This window comes from Aristolochia californica, unplaced genomic scaffold, assembly GCF_029961685.1.
Source record: "Aristolochia californica isolate CCGP_79_NKW_82.1479 unplaced genomic scaffold, dmAriCali1.0.hap1 SCAF_3, whole genome shotgun sequence".
NCBI classification, from domain to species: Eukaryota; Viridiplantae; Streptophyta; class Magnoliopsida; order Piperales; family Aristolochiaceae; genus Aristolochia; species Aristolochia californica.
The window spans coordinates 43,264,771-43,280,618 of record NW_027181992.1 but is presented as its reverse complement, the minus strand read 5'-3'; the positions used below and the strand labels follow the sequence as shown (position 1 = coordinate 43,280,618).

The 15,848-nt window shown below is 36.5% G+C and overlaps 1 protein-coding gene across 2 annotated transcripts; it reads right to left on the bottom strand.

The window, feature by feature from the left end:
* Positions 1-1,164: 1,164 nt before the first annotated feature.
* LOC137958642 (auxin response factor 2A-like) lies at positions 1,165-6,950 on the bottom strand. 2 transcript variants are annotated; one of them, XM_068805719.1, is made up of 14 exons: positions 6,456-6,950; positions 5,930-6,042; positions 5,702-5,797; positions 5,505-5,561; positions 5,184-5,339; positions 4,991-5,075; positions 4,424-4,514; positions 3,932-4,096; positions 3,619-3,738; positions 3,441-3,516; positions 3,177-3,345; positions 2,476-3,065; positions 1,953-2,143; positions 1,165-1,543 (listed from the first exon to the last, which is right to left on the bottom strand). In XM_068805719.1, exons 1-14 carry the CDS (start codon positions 6,559-6,561, stop codon positions 1,399-1,401), a joined length of 2,160 nt encoding a protein of 719 aa, XP_068661820.1. In that variant the 5' UTR covers positions 6,562-6,950; the 3' UTR covers positions 1,165-1,398. The 2 variants fall into 2 exon arrangements, with proteins under 2 accessions (XP_068661820.1, XP_068661821.1); XM_068805720.1 differs by having other exon boundaries at positions 5,919-6,042; positions 6,456-6,543.
* Positions 6,951-15,848: the final 8,898 nt, after the last annotated feature.

Genomic DNA, 15,848 nt, shown 5'->3' with positions numbered 1-15,848 from the left:
TCCATAGTGATAAGAATAGGTCAGATATGATGACAAAATCACTACATATGCAAAAACTTGAAGTATGTAGAGCAAAAACAGGTTTGGTGAGTTCCCCCACATAATCGAGAAGGGTGAGATTTGTTGTGTGGGTTTTCTCCTATATGGAGGATGGCCAATGTGGTTCCATTAAACCCACATGGAGAGAGGGTTTAGGCCCAGTTCATTTAGGTTTACTAAAACCTAAGTGTTATTGTCATTAGAAAAAGCGAGCATGTGAGAGAAGGAGAAGAAAAAGAGGTTGTCAAAACAGAGGAGGTCATACAGTTTCCGTCAAGCGTTTCGATTGGCATTGTCTGTGGTCCGATTGAGCTAAAATTTTACAGACACGTTCACGACTCAAGCCTCTACAATCTGCACGATGGAGATCGGATTTAGACAGTCTTTAGAACAATCTTTCTGGTATTTGTTGCCGTGAACAATACCGCATCTTCTTAAAAATCTCTTATTTGGTTGCTAAGAAAGTGTTTTTCTTTAGATTATTGTTAATTGTATGCCTGCAGTGTTATCTAGAGAGAACATTTGTATACACATCATTGTTAATAATAAAAATTTTAACTAGACAAAGTCCCATTAGTTTTTTTACATAAAATTTTTTTGGCTCTTTGTATATGTGATTTTTTTTCAAATTACTTCCCAACAGATTCACACAAAGTGAGAAATTATTATTTCCGTTGTTTGATAATTGATTTGGTTATTCCAATTCACTGTTAACATTTCTCCCAACAACAATCCCCCAAGCTGAAAAAGGAGGGTTGCACCCCTCCCCTCCCCTCTATGTGCACTGCTCCTTTCTTTAGAGGAGAGAACGAGAGTTGATGCAATTCTCCGCTTGTTTTTCTGTATTGGGAGGGGTGGCGCCATCTCTTTACCTGTCAAACCAGCTGAACTGGTAATGAACTCGAGCAGGAAAATCTTGCTCGAACCAAGCTCGAGCTCAGATAGATTGAGCCTAGCCCACACCTACCAAGGTTGGAGCTCATCTCAGCTCGTTTCTCACCCTTTGACCTCCCTCGTACTGAAACATGCCTTGCCACATAATAGGCACAAAGTGAAGGGAAAGAAGAGAGGGAGAAACAGAAGTTCAGCAAGAATAAATTCATAACCATTTACAAGCTAGACGATTCAATATACATTTATTTGGCATAATAATCATATCTATATTAAATGCAGAGAAATTAATCTCATTATTAAAACTCTATGTATGCATCAAGGTGTTTATAGAATTCATACCAGTCCCATGAACCTAAGCTCTTCTAAACCAATTACAAGACCAGTAACGAGCTCTTTTAAGACTTGATGAACAAACAGGACTTATCTACCAAAATGCATTACTAAGAGAGGGTTGAAGCTTCCACTCTACACCCCGCAAGTTGATGTAGTCTCATTATCACCAGACACTTCAATGCAGTTGCCTGGTTTTGGGTTCAGCGACTGAGCATCCAACTTGGACACTTCCTCTCTTGGGTAGATGAATATCTTCTGCACCATTAAGCAGAACTCCCTGTTCTCCAGAATAGAATACTTACATTAATGAAAAAGCAGAACAGACCACCAATAAAATTTCTTTGTTTTAAAAAGTTTTGCCATAACACAAATAGGAAATAAGGATTTTGCATTGAAGATGCAAAATTGTAAAATTGGTGCCAATTTTAATCGATCTCAAAAGCTCAAACTAAACCATGATTTCAGGCCATATCAACCAAAAGTGGAATTGTATCTGCCTGGAATAATCAATAGCTGAATACATCCAAAACTGGAATCATCTAGATTTCGGATTCTTAACCAACAATGTATATGGCCCATATGGACATTAGCTTTATTTGGTTCTATCACCTGAGAGTCTCTGGTCCCTAGCATTTACTCGGTGAAGAAAATGAAAATCTGAAATCTTTTAAGAGAAGGAAACTTACTGCCACGGATAATCCCCAAGAAGCATAATGTCCCCTTCATCATCCGTGTATATGACCTGCCACCCTTGGCTGGGATCTACCAATTCACCCTTGAATTCAAACATTCGGTCAAGCTCAAGAGTTAATTCATCATATCCATCAAATTTCGTAAGGTCAACAGACCTCCCAAGAGCAGTTCCCTGCTTATGGACCTGAAGCCAAAGCAAAATATATTCCCCTAGTAAGAACTCAAACAGTCAAATCACAAGACAAAAGACAGCAAACAGAAAAAATAATGCTAATTTAGGAAAATATCAGTCCCTCAGCAAACACAAAATGAGTGTCCTTTGAGAGGAAGGTGCATGCCTAAAAAGATATTTCCTAAACACCAACAAAGCAAGTGGCACAAACTCCCCAAAACCATACTAGATCTGAAGACAAACTGAAGCAAGAAATTTTCTATTGGCTCAATCATATTTCTCAAGAAATTTAGTTAAATATGAAATAAGACAATTTGTCAAAAACTTATGTCAGCATTTCTCACCTTGGTGCAACTCCGGATGCTGATGCAATTGCTTTTTGTTGGTTTCTCTAGAATGGTTCCTGAACCACTTGAAGCGGATGACTTGGTAGCCATTGATGGCTCTGAAAGTACATCAGATACTACAACTGCTGTATGATATGCTGCTGTGGTTACCATGCTGGGCAACCCATTCTCGCAAGAAGTTGCAACGTGTAGGGAGAAAGGTTCTGGTGGATTTGCACCAAGATCAACACCAAAAACCTTACAACCAGAACCTTCTCTCAAATGAGTAATAGATGATTCTGCAACTGTCTTGTGCACAGGAATCCACCATTCATGAAACCCACCAACATTTGGGACATATTTCATGTTCTCCCCAGACCTACAAGCTGAATATGATGGAAAATAGCTTGGCTCTTTAGTTATAGAATATAAAGATTTCTCCAAATCTAACTGGTTGTGATGGATCCAGTGTGATGCAATTGGCTCTTGTGCAACCCTCAGCTCATTATCATTCAAAGAAGATCGTGGCAAGGCCACATTTTCTTGACCTTGCAAGACCCCCAGGTGTTTATGACCTGACAAACGCTCAGTAGAACTCTTTAACAAACCTAGCAAGATCAGCCAACAAACATAAACAGAAATCTGATGAAATCAGAAGAAGAAGCAATAGCTACTTGGGGAATAAGCATTAAAGAAAAGGGAATATCAGGATAACTGACCCTCCTTGTTGTAAGAAGATAGCTCAGGAGACGGCAAATAACTAGGACGTGGCTTCTTGGTTCGAGGCAGAAGAGCAGCAGGCATTTGAGATGTGGGTGTAAATGGTTCAATCTTCCAAGGAGAAACTCTATCAGGTCTTGCTATGCTCGATGTTTCATCCCATTGAACCTTGCATACAGCAAAACATAAAGTGGAATTCAAGCAATTCAACATCAATATATTGAAACAAATGTACATGCAGGATTCAGCATTTGGCAGCTTACTTTAAGGCTTCTCCATTTTGATCCAGGCCATTTTACAGGATCAAGATCCTCAATACCCACAATGGTGCCATTAAACCTGGTAATCAAAATAATGTCATTGTTGACCAAATTGTTAAGTGAAAGACTGTAAAAATCAATAAAGAAACACAATAAAAAATAAAAAGAAAGATTGCCATGCCTTTGCTCTAAACCTTCTTCACCTTCAAACCTCATCCTAAACCTCATACCAACTGAATAGTTACTTCCAACAGATTGCACATATTGGTCATACGGAATTATGAATTCTGAAGGGCTTGTCCTGAGGAAAAATTATTTTAGCCTTTTAGTCCAATATTACGAGTCCTTGTGTAACAGCAATAGAGCAACTATGGGCAATTTAAAAGACAAGTAATATTTTTTTGAATCAGACAATATATTGAATTTAAAAAAGACTAGTAATATTCACATTTACTAAGCTACAAAAATTATGTGCTTTTAGCAGAACTGCTTACCTAGGACGGTAATAAACACTGAACATGGTCCCAGTGGAAATAGCATGAGATGCAGTTGCAAGTACACCAATCTGCATAGTGTGGCTTGATATAACAGATGTTGATGCACTCTTCGTTGGCCTCATTGCACGGCGAACCCCCACACGAAGTTCCCCACTTTCATCCCTGCATGACATCACTTTGAACAGTTACACATTAAAATGAATAATACAAAATATAGATTTTAGCAAGCAAACTGTCAAGAAAAAACAACCAGTTTATGATCCAAACCTACAACAAATATTAAGAGACAAATAGGCCTGCGCATGAGATCTCAAAATTTGTAACTGGTCAGGACTTCTAAATGGCAACCCCTCTAAATAGAAAGAACCCCCAAGCGAGTGGATCAGTATAAAATGTGAGACCAGGCATGGTCATATACTACGTATGCATGGGTATACATAGATAGCAGGCAAAGAGATAGGGAGCGAGAGAGAGAGAGAGAGAGAGAACCTGAGGAAAATAAAAGCATCCCCTGCAACAAGTTTCTTCAGGCTAACAAATGTGCTCCACCCACTAGTCAGCAAGTGTCGTCGTGGCTGACCTATAACATAGACGGTACATACTTACAGAAATCAAGACACTGGTAAACCAAATTAATAGGACTGCCAATCATATATATGGCTCAAGAACTAATACAAGGAAGAGAAACTTTTTTTTAAAACAAACAAAAATATTTAGGAAATCTATATTTGCTACCATGTAAGTGCCCACGTTCATGACCATTTGCCTTCGGTCCAGGAATAGTGACATACAGCAAATCACATCATGCATGTAAGTTTTTTTTTTTTTTTTTTTCTTTTTGAATGTTGAACCCCATACCCTGGTGAAAAATTGAAACCAAGACCTCACAGATCAGGTGATCATTGAGCCAAAGGTCACTCACATGAAACTTTTTCCTATTGGCAACATAGAATGTCCCTTAGTTCATATATATCAGTAACACCAACAAAATTTTGACAGCTTTTCTTTTAAAATTGAGAGTTAATATACACAGAAGTAGAAGCAAATGACATTTACCACGAAAAATATGACGAAATCGCCACTTAACACCATGCAAATCCTTGGCCACCAGCTCTTGAGTTGGAGGTTGCTGAGACATGTCCTGTAAAAACAGATGGAAATAAAACAGCGTCTCTTAAATATAACAGCATCCTAAATGCTAAAGCAACAGGGAAAAACTTATGACATTGTAAATTGGAAAGAAGCAGACCAGATGTGGAAGGCAATCATCAGCATGACGCTTAAGTACAGAAAATCCCCCATGTGTACTTGTGTCTGAAGCAGTTAGAGTCTTACAAAAGGAGTATACATGAGATGTTGAAGCCCTTGATGGCAGAGTTTCTTCCTTGAAAACGGTCTCATCTTGCTGTTAAGATCAACACATAAAGTCATTCAAATTCAACAAGAAATTTTAATAAATCAAGGCAGATATCATAATTTGCTCAATAGGAAACTAATACATATACAAAAACACCAATTACGTCTATTAAAGTCTAAAACAAATGGATTTTAGAATATGAACAAGACCCACCTTTTCTTCAGGTAGCAAGGTTACTTGTGCATAGACCTCGTCTGTGTCACATTCAGCCTGCACAAAACCCATAACATGAACATAAATTAAACGAGCTGATTTCTCTGGCACCCAAAATGGACACAGTTGCAAACTGCATAGGGAAAAAAATAAATCTAAAAGAAAAAAATAATAGGTCGAAGTGATGGAAGGTGGACCTTGAGCTGAACATATACCACCCTACAGAGGATCTTGGAAGGCAGATTATAATTCGGCATCTCTTGACTGGTGCCTTGATTAGTATATTCCTCGACCTATGCACAGGAAACGTTATATATATTATCCATATACAGAGAGATTGAAGTCCTTTAAGTATAATATCCTGTAAATATGTTTTCAAACAGAGCCCTGCACGAGAGGATATGTGACAGAGACCTGAAAAATACCTGCTCCATATGACCCTGGGGAAAGAAGTAGACCCTCTCTCCGACGCGAGGAACGGTGACTAGTGGACCCGCACATGCATGCCAGAGTTCAGAATAGAGATCATCACTTTCACCTAAAATGGAGCAACAATGGTGTGGATGTCCAACATTAGCGTGGCAACACAAGAGAAGAAGAGATCAACACAGAACTAACAGGGACGAAGAGAAAATATTAGAATATGCTGATTCATAAAACTTCAAAGAAAAAAGTACAAACAGATATAGAGGAACTGCACAGAAGTGGGAAGAAATGCCTCCATTACAAAGTAACAATACTTAATTGCAGCGCCAGAAATACAAAGAAATACGTATAACGAAAATAAACAGTTCCCAATGAAAAGAAATATTAATGTAATACTTATACATTGACGGGAGAAAGGAAAAATAAAAGTAAAAAAGCGAGACGTGCATAATCTAACCAACGAAGCAGTGCAAAAAAAGAACCAAAGGCAAATGAAGAAGATGATAAAGGGGCAAGCAATCTGACCTTGGCTTCTACAATGCAATATATCTTCGCCAAAGGAGGTAGCATTACAGTCCCTAACATTAGGGCGCACCCCCTTTAGTTTCAAGCTCTCACCTACAGAACCCATTTAATACCCCTCCGTTTCTCACCCAGTCCTTCGAAGCGAGCTAACCGAAACAGAGGAGAAGACCAACTCACAGGCAAAAGCGCAAAGAGGAAGTAGGAGAGAGGGAGGTAGAGCCAGAGAAATGGAGTCGAGGGACAGAACAAGGGAAAGGGTGTTGTTGAAGGTTAAAGAACCCGCCGCTCCGGCGCCCCGTGGAGTGGATGGAGTGTTGAATGTAGGACAACTTGCGCTCCTTCGTGTCAGTCGGGGCTTCCTTTTTCAGGGACTGCCATCTGCTGCTTGCCCCTTCCGTTGCCTCTTCTCTCTACTTTTCTCTCTCTAGAGGTGCCCAACTTCACAGTTTCTGTCGCTGATGCCTGCCGCAACAACGTACAGAGTACATTACCATGAGAGAGAGACTGTCAGCGTTAGAAAGTGGGTAGGAGAGGCCTCATCGATAGCCGGCGAACCAAATCCCGGATATTATCGACATGTGTTTCACGAAAACATCGCCGAGTTTCCCCCTGTCTCCTCATCGCCCACCCTTGCCCACAACATAAACACGTTTTGGACTTGAACTAACGGATTTGGTTAATTTATTACACTTTTTAAAAAATATATGTTTCCAGAGTATATGGATTACGGCGGGATGAATCTGCCTCAGACCATAACATTAGCTGACTTCTTTATCTCGCCTCCACCTGCACTTGTCACCTCTGACGGTTTTTATGCATAAGAAAAGAGGCCGACGTTAGTAACTCTTATTTATATCATATACAAAAATCGATTCAGTCGAACCCAGATAGAAGATGGAATCCGGTTAAATATGGATCAACAGAGTTTGAACTTTGGCTGACCTAAGATGATACTATATTAATGTTATTCATTTTAGAGTATATTAAAAAATAAAATTAAGGGGAAAGAGAGGTGTCATTGTCCCTCCATCCTCCATCCTCTTTCAATGTTACATATGAGAAACCTCCCATATGACAATGACCCAATTGATTCATCAATTTAATATTAATTTAACCTATTTATTATTGATTTTTTAGAGATGAGACATAAACACAAGAGATCTTAAAGAAATGAGAAAAAAAAAAAACTCTAACTCTTGGGAGAGAGGAGATAAGAAACTATTGAAAAGAGAAGAGGAAAAGAGAGAGTGAGGTGTAAAGACAAATTTAAACCAAGAAGAAGAGGCTTGAATAGGGTTATGGACTTTTTATAACCCTCTCCCTTAAACTTTATTTATAGATGTTAAAAGTACCAATATTACAAGTATAGCCTTCACCCTAGTAAAAGTGAAGAAGAAACAAAATCATAAACTAATTACATCAATGACACTCCAGCTTATTCATATCTTCCAGCATTTATTTACCATACTACCCTTATGTAATGGATAAGAAATAAATATAAACTAAAAAAATTAATTCAACTTATTTAATTTAAAATTGATGATTTAATTAAAAATAAAGATCACCTATAATTCTTATTCTTATGTAATTTAGAATTGTCGTAAACATTTACGCAAATTCAATTATAGAAGCTCTGGGCATGGACTATGGACAATGCATGTAACAGAAACTTGTGTATACCTCTAAAGCCCACTTGACTGCACTTCTAGTTAAATTCAAGTGTGTACATATATAAATGGTATGGGAGTTGCTATCTACATTTACAAAGCTAGAAGTGCATGTGATGAATAGTTGTAGATTGTTGGAGCTCTATATAAGTCCTTCTATTTAGTCTTTTTAAGTGTTGAGAATGGGAGATACTAACCATAAGAAAATGTTAAAAAAACATTAGGAATGGTCATAAATAAAATATGATTGCATTTCTTTGGCTAAAATATATTACTCTGATTTATTTGCCTTTATGCATGGATTTACAAATTAATCTTATATTTTAAGTTAAAAATTATTACTCATTTCCGGGTTAGATTTTATATATGCATGCATGCATGTATATATGAGTGCACGTGTGTGTGTGGGTGTGTGTGTATATGTACATTCATATATATATATATACAAAACATGTGAAACAACTATCTCAATCGTCTGATCATGATCGGACGGCTGAAATAGTCATTGATCGGATGGGTGAGATAATCGTTTCACATGTTTCACACCAAATGGTTTTTCATATTGGATCAATCGTGTATATATATAAATAAAACTATATAATTGTATAGATATTGTTGGAAGATAGGGCCGAAGCCCACACGACCAAGGACGACCCACATATCTAAGAGTATTATAAGATAGGTCACATGACAAAAGAAGTCCCACAAGATGGGGCCCAAGCATATAAGAAGTAAGACCCACAATGATTACCATGAGTTGGCATCCTTATCACATCAGTTGGAAGATCAAGAAGGACTCACAAAAGTATCTTTATCTTATGGTCAAGAGTTTTAGTTTTAGTTATGTTTATTTTTTATCTACATTGACTGATTTAATTATGCTAGTATTTATCTTTAAGTGTTAGAGTTTGGGCGTAATTGGGACAAATGTAGTTTTATTGTAATAGGACTCTACTACCTTCCTCTATTATAAATAGAGGTTCATGTACTTTAATTATAACAAGTCAATGAAATATTTCTCTTTTCCAGAAAAGAGAAATACTTCACTAACTTGTTGTAATTTTATTATAATGAACCTCTATTTATAATAGGGGAAACAATTAGAATCCAATTACAGTTATACTATCCTTATCCCAATTACACCCAAAGTTAAACACTAAAAGATAAGTCCTAGAACAATTGAACAAATAAACATAAATAGAAGAACATGATTAAAACACCTTTACCTGAGACTTTTCTTTGAGACCTCCTCTTACGAGACTCCTATAAGACTCCACCGTGTTAATTCTTGCTTTGTGAGACTTCTTACGGTGAGATTAATGTAAGACTCATCCATATATGTTCTTCAATAGTTTTAATGCCTTGAAGTAACCCCGTTTCGATTTTAGACCGTAAATTACCAAATCGCTATGGTTAGGACAAAAAGGATAGCTAGGAAGGATCCTCTATTGGCTCAAGTGGCTTCTCAAAGAGGCGGAGGGAGGGGGGGGGGGGGGGGGGGGGGGGGGGGGGGGAGGTGGGTGAATTGAGAGATTTCAAATTAAAAACTTAGTGTTCAAATAAAATTAAAATAATTATAATTTAAAATATGCACACACCACAAAATTGAACACAAAGATGTTTTATTATCGATATTCCCCTATTGGTATTCATCACCCAATAACACTTACGTGGAAAATTCCACTAATAAGCTTTATTAACTAAAAATTACATAAAAATATTCTGACACTTTTTTAAGACACGTGTATGCTCAAAGACACAATTTAAAAAATCTCCCCAAAGATTAAGTGGCCAAATTCTAACTCTCGCAAGCTCTTTTATCTCGATTTTAGGTTCTATATCAATCTATGAAGTAAGAAATTGAAAATACAAAGATAGAAAAGCTTACACTTGTTGAATTGATGGAGATACAACCTTTTCCTTTGAGATATCCAAGTCTCCATCCTTTGATGCATAATAGAGAAGATTTCTAAAGCTTGAACTTAAGATAATGATGGAAGGAGAAAACTTTGAGAGAGATGGAATTTTGAAAATTTCTAAATATTTTCTCTAAAAAGTGGTTTTGTGAGGAATTTCAATCGTAAATAGCTTTGAATGCATTTGTTTTACAAATAAATTCTCAATAATTTCCTTAAGACACATTTGTGGGGGTATTTATAAGTTTTCCAACCAAACTAGCCGTTATATAGTTGTTTACAAAACATTGACAGACTTATTGATCGACCAATTAAAAGGTAAGATCGATCGGTTGAGTGTAATGACAATATTTTTATGAGTCCTTGGACTTATTGATCTCTCAATGCAATTTTAAACCTTCAAAAAAAATTAATAAGTTTCTCGATCAATCCAACCCGATTGATATATCATGGAGTGAAGCTTTGGTTGTGTGAATCTAAGTATGATCGATCAATATAATGAGTATGATTAATCATGCTTTATGTCCCTTATTCGTATAGTTCAGTGTGATCGATCAATACATAGGTATGATTGATCTTGCCTTATACACCTGGATTCGTATAATCGATCAATCCGATGGGGATGATTGATCATGCTTTATAGCTTATTTTTAGCATAGTTCTGTCTAATCGATAATCCACTTTGTTGATTGATCATGCAAATTTCCAGGTTTCTGAAGTAACTTCTAAGCATGGTAAAAATGATCCTAAGGTTTTCTAAAAAGTTTTAAAATATTGATCTCCACCGAAAAACATGAATTGAAAACCATATGTCCTAGAGCTCCAAATATTCTTGTGTGTTAAGTTGTGGAGCCTAATTAATGCCTTATCCTGAGTTGGTTCACGATATATTGATTGTTGTTTCATTAAGGGCAGCTTGGGAATTTTACTATTGTAATACAGTTGCCCTAGCTTTCTCTTTAAATTGGGGAGTGCTACAGTTAGGAGAAACACCTATAAGTGTGTGATTTCTCTTGTAAACTATTTCATCTCATAGTGGATTACTACAGCAACGGAAAACAAGACGTAGTCTCACCTTGAGACGAACTTGTATAAATCTTGTTGTCTTTATTTCGTGTTTGATTTTTCCTTTTTCCTCGTTTATTATTATTGCTCTCGTTAGTTTGAAATTAGGGCGTTTAATTCCTAACATTGTGTACCACAAATTTGGAGTTTGGGTATTGTCCTCTTACATTATTAGAGTTCTTGAAACTATTCTATACCACTTAGAGTCTAATTTTTATGTTTTCATTTCTTTGTTGTGGGTGCTTCTTCAAGATGACTTGACACATGATTAAAGCTTGAGGTCTTGAGATGCATTCGCTAGTTCATTTGCAAAGACCTTGATTTTTTTTGTCTCTTGAAGGAAAAAAATCTGAAATACTAAATTTACATTTATTATCAATATTAAGTTGTTTTATCTACAAAATATGGATGAAATTCAACTCTAGGTCAACACCCTCCTCCAAGAGAAGAAGAATTTTGTCAAGATGACTTGACACATGATTAAAGCTTGAGGTCTTGAGATGCATTCGCTAGTTCATTTGCAAAGACCTTGATTTTTTTTGTCTCTTGAAGGAAAAAAATCTGAAATACTAAATTTACATTTATTATCGATATTAAGTTGTTTTATCTACAAAATATGGATGAAATTCAACTCTAGGTCAACACCCTCCTCCAAGAGAAGAAGAATTTTGTCAAGTAATGCCGAATAAGAAAGGACTATTTCCGGTCCAAGGGACAACAAAGAAGGTATAAAAAGTCCTTTTCCACTAGGAGCATGGTAGAGCCTACCCAACTCGACCTAGGATTTTGTTCCAAAGAAGTTATGGGTTTTGTAGAACCATTTGCACCATGCATAAGCTTATTTGCCTGTCTAACCCAATTTACATTGGTGAAAGTATTCTGTAGCATTTTGGAAATAGAAGATACCTCAACAATGAACTTGAAGATCACCTCTTATGTGAAGAAGACTATAATTTCTCTATACTCTAGTGACCTCAATGAAATTATGGACACCTTCCCTATGGGATTGGCCAAATATATCAAGGAGAGCTAGCTACAAGACTAGTGTTATGAATACTCTCAAAATATTCAAGATGCCATACCATTAGTCTTAGGGTAGATCGCGGGGAGTTCCTACAAAATCAAAATCAAAGATCTTACCATGGAGCTCAGGTTTTTCATGGAGATGGTGACCCGCATCCTCAACCAGAGGAATGGTAGCTTCTCTCCTCTAATCATGGCTGACATCTTTTGCCTTTGGGGGATTACCCAACATGTGGGACTCAACTTCGAATATTTTATGGGATATCAAATGATGGACATAGCAACGAGCGCTTGGGCTGATGGGTTACCCTTTGATCAACATATCATCTCCATCCTTCACCATTTTGGAGTTGACTTCTCAAATGAAGAAAGTGTTGACATCACCAAAAAGACGAGCATTGGTGAAGTAAAGGTTGGCAATTTGGTTTTGCCAAATGTCAAGGTAGATGGGTCTCTAAGGACGGACGTGGGAGGACCCTTGTCGAGGATGACTCTAGAGAAGAGTCAAACCCTAATCGCTCTCAAGCAGAGCAATTCCAGTTTGTGAAGAGGAAGAGAACTGATGCCTCCTCCTCCTCAGCATCCGATTGACATGGTTGAACTCAAAGAAGGTCCGCAAGAACTCAAGGAGGGAAACTCAAATTTAGTTCCCTTCTCCACGATGTCATCAACACGTTGTCTCACCTCCACCTCAATATTAGGATCAGCCTTCCTACACTTAGGTTGTCCAAGAGTTGATTTTGTGCCATACTGTATAACACTTTGTGATCAACTTAATTTTTTTGTATGTGATATGCTTATTCATGAATGAAAGGCCTCATGCCACATTTTGAGCTACCTTACATGGTCACATTTTTAGATTATGACAAAAGAGAGAGAGAGAGAGAGAGAGAGAGAGAGAGAGAATATGCACACTTATGTTTAAAACTAAAATTTAGAAATCTTGTATGTAAAACTTCAGAAGGAGTTAATTATAACTTGAAATTCAATGCTTTGACACATTCAGAAGCTCCCATGCATATGGGCCATTTTATTTTAAGTTTTTTAAGTGTTTGATTTTGTCATCATAAAAAAGGGGAGATTGCTGACCTAGATTTGATTCTCACCATGTTTTGATGATAAAAAAAAATCTTAATAATTCTGATAAATTTAAATTTAGCATTTCAGATGTTTTTTTATTGTACAAGAGACACAATTTTCAAGGTCTTTGCAAATGAACCGAAAAATACATCTCAAGGCCTAAAGCTTAAACATGTGTCAAATCATCTTGAAAAATCACCAACAAGTGAAGAAATGAAGGTTTGAAGATTAGAATCTAAGATGTATAGAAAAGTCTCAAAAACTTTAGTCACGCATCGATCATCTAAAGTGCAAACTGGCAAGCAGTATAACATATGATAGACCAACTAAGTTGATTGATCGATCAAAAAGAATTGTGCTAGAATGAGTTAAAAAACATGATTGATCATCCCCATTGAATTGATCGATCATACATATTAAGGCATTGAAAAATATAAGGCATACCTAGTATATTGATCGATCAGACAGAACCATGACTATAAGGGACATAAAGCATGATTGATTATACCCACTACATTGATCAATCTTACTTAATTTTTCAAAAATAGAGCTTCAATGCATGATCTTACTATTAGAAGATATAGACACACTTGGGTGTTCTTGAAACTTGGTATTTCATGATGTGTAATCATGGTAGGAGAGGATTAAGGGGTGAGAAGAAGAAGAAGAGTTGTGGAGAGAAGGTTTTAGGAGGAAAAGAGGAAGAGTGACAAATTTGGAGAAAAGAGGAGGAAAAATAAGGTAATGAATTTAGTCAAAATCCTTCCCTTTAAGCTCTATTTATAAGCAATAAAAGTGAAATATTATAATTATACCTTCCCCCTAGTAAGAGTGAAGAAGAGACTTAAAACTTAAAACTAATTACATCGATGACACCCTAATTACATCATATCATCCAACACTTCCTCTCAAGATGGGAGGTAATATCAGTGATCCCAGCTTGAAAAAAATATCATAGATGTAATAATAAGCTCCTCTATCACGGTGTCCCAAGGATGAGTACGACACCGACCACACTGTCAAAGGGTAGAAATGGGTAATAAAACATAAGTTGAAACTAACCTCAAATGATTTCGAACATGTATAGTGATAATAATCATTAAAGTGGGTAATGTTTGTTATTCACAAGATGACGATAAAAAAACCCAAAGGTACCAATAAAAGGTCTTAATGGACATAAAAACACTTATATATAGAAAGGACCAACCATAGCAATGCACCGAAAAGGGTTAGCCATAAGGGGTAAACGAGAGTCAAAAAAGGATGGTTGGAGAAAGGATGCCAAATAATAAAAGGGTAATGAGGAATCAATAGGAAGATAAGATGAAGAAGTTGGAGCCATCATGTGCTTTATTTTCTAAAGTAATTCAAAATTTTCATCACATTAACCAATGCCAACAATCAGCAAATAATGAACCCAAGCCAATCAAATGAGGAGTTCATCTTCAATAATAAGGTCTCAATCAAAGAGACACAATAGCATATGAGGAATGAGCCAATGCCCAAATAATACTAACCAAACATGCTATTATATTGCAGTGGATAACCGGTAAATAGCAAAAGTCCTTAAGAGTAATAAGTATTAAGTTGAGAAACCTAATCAATGCCCTACGCTGAGTCAGGGTGTGGAGGCAGAGCCCCTGCCTGGTCCATGATATATTAATTATTTTTTCATTAAGGGTAGTTTTAGAATTTTACTATTGTATCGCGGTTACCCTAATTTTTCCTTTATAATTGAGGCGCGCCGCTATTAGGATATTGTCATAACGGAAAAGGACTTTGAGTTGTAGCCCCAAAGAGGTTAGTGAAAGACACATATAAGTGTGCGATTTCTCTTGTAAACTATTCCATCTGCATAGTGGTTTACTGTAGCGGTGCAAAAGACAGGATATAATCTCACCTTGAGACGAACCTATATAAATCTCTTTGTTTGTTCTCGTGCTTGCTTTTTCCTTCTTCCGTGATTATTATTATTGCTCTCGTTAGTGCTTGCTTTTTCCTTCTTCTGTGATTATTATTATTGCTCTCGTTAGTTTGAAATTAGGCGTCTAATTCCTAAAAAGGATACATGATATAATCTACAGCAAGTCCATCCTTGAATGAGGAAGATGTGCACCAAATAATAAGATGGAAACAAGTAATAAGCTGCCAATAAGTTGAACCGATTGTTGTTAATCTTCTCAAAAAGAAACATTGAACTGACTGTTATTGGTTCCAAGAGCAGCTGTAAGGTAGATCTTTCTTTTGATATATAATTCTCCATATAAAGTCTCATTCTTGATAGCTTAAAATGGCTTGAAATTTGAACCTTTCTGCAACTACACGAAACTTTCTTCTGTTTGACCTTTGATGCTTCAAATGTTGATTTATCTTTGTAGAAAAATCTGATTTCAACGATTCATTTTGAGTTGGAAACTAGATTCAAGTAGCTTTCAATGATATATAATTTTATATATGAAACATAGGGTAAGATAATTAAAAAATCAATTAAAACATAAATTGAGAAAGAAGACTAAAGGAAAAATGAGAAACTCCTCTTGTTTCTTTTTCTATTTCTTCTTCTTCTTCTTTTCCATCTCAGATGTTTCCTCTCTGATACCATATGAAACTCAGGATTCTATGATGTATAATCACAGTAGAAG

What these genes read in the sequence shown, in the direction of transcription:
- LOC137958642 (XM_068805719.1), bottom strand. Translation starts at nt 6,561, where the DNA reads ATGGGTTCTGTAGGTGAGAGCTTGAAACTAAAGGGGGTGCGCCCTAAT. An exon ending in ATTGCATTGTAGAAGCCAAG is followed by an intron (nt 6,043 to 6,455) that starts GTCAGATTGCTT and finishes GCTCCATTTTAG; the next exon opens with GTGAAAGTGATGATCTCTAT. An exon ending in GATGCTTTTATTTTCCTCAG is followed by an intron (nt 4,097 to 4,423) that starts GTTCTCTCTCTC and finishes GATGTCATGCAG; the next exon opens with GGATGAAAGTGGGGAACTTC.